Below are 1,244 nucleotides of genomic sequence, written 5' to 3' on the forward strand. Positions count from 1 at the left end.
ATCCTAGGAGTAGCAGTAATTGGTGCCTGAACTGGCCTGGTGGTAAGTAAGGGGCAATAGGCCTTCACATGGCCCACCTGCTCGCAATGGTAACAAATCTTGGGACCCACAGGTGGGGCCTGCTGACGGTAATCCCTTGTGTAGTGACCCTCCTTGCCATATTTTTGGCAACCAAAAGAAGAAGATATATAAACCCCATCATGAACCTTGCCACACTTTCCACAAGTGCGACCCTTCGAACCTCCTGATCGCGAGTCAGCGAGTTTGAATCGCTTCGTCGCAGGCTGGGACTGAACGGGAGCTTGACGCTGCTTCATCATCTGCGTCTTAATCTTAATCTATTGCCTCCTTGCGGCCTCTTGGAGCTCAGCAAGGGTATCGTATCGTTGGGTAGACACAAACTGTCGGATATCCGTCTTAAGTATGCTAAAGTATCGGATCATCTGGTCCTGCTTTGAAGCCGAAAACTCGGGACAAAATAAAGTCCTCGCAATAAATATCTTGGTGATCTTCGTCACCATTTCAGTCGACTGCCTCATATCCAGGTACTCCTTGGTCAATCTCTCCCTCTCCACTAGGGGCAAATACTTCATACATAACATATTTGAGAACCGCTCCCAAGTCACCGCCACCCCTCTGCTCATGAGTGTAAGAGCCAGTAACCAATTTCCACCAATATTTGCCCCCGAACAGAGAAGGTTCAGGGCACACTTGGCCTTCTGGTCATCCAGACAAGAACATGTGAAGAAACTACCCTCCGTATTAGACAACCACCTTATCGTCACAATCGGGCCCTTGACCGTATAAAACTCTGGCGGCTTCTTATTGTCAAAGTCCCAATACTGGAAAGATCTCTCCTCCCGAATCCTCGCATCAATAATAATTGTGGTAGCTGCAGCAACAACAACCTCAATAAGAGCAACGTAGCGGTCTTCGAACAGCTCAATCATGGAGGTCTTGATAGACCCAAACAACTTCAGAATAGATCCCCATATAGCAATAGCCACCTCAACGTAAATCCTCTCACATATCTAATCATTAATCAATCATGGCCTATCTTGGCCATTCGCTCCAGATCCGGAACCAGATCCTCTCGTGAACACCATACTGAAAATGAACCAAAATATACCAAAAATGTCACAATTCATATCGCCACACTATCTCAGATAGACTAAACCCTCGGGCCTTGTGACTTCCTTGCTATTTGTATGAGTCCTATGTTTTCAGTATTATAAGCCCATACT

The 1,244-nt window shown here is 46.5% G+C and overlaps 1 protein-coding gene across 1 annotated transcript; it reads right to left on the reverse strand.

The window, feature by feature from the left end:
• Window positions 1-338: 338 nt before the first annotated feature.
• LOC111908976 (uncharacterized) lies at window positions 339-950 on the reverse strand. Its single transcript, XM_023904770.1, has one exon. It carries the CDS (start codon window positions 948-950, stop codon window positions 339-341), a length of 612 nt encoding a protein of 203 aa, XP_023760538.1.
• Window positions 951-1,244: the final 294 nt, after the last annotated feature.

This window comes from Lactuca sativa, chromosome 4, assembly GCF_002870075.4.
Source record: "Lactuca sativa cultivar Salinas chromosome 4, Lsat_Salinas_v11, whole genome shotgun sequence".
Classification (NCBI taxonomy): domain Eukaryota; kingdom Viridiplantae; phylum Streptophyta; class Magnoliopsida; order Asterales; family Asteraceae; genus Lactuca; species Lactuca sativa.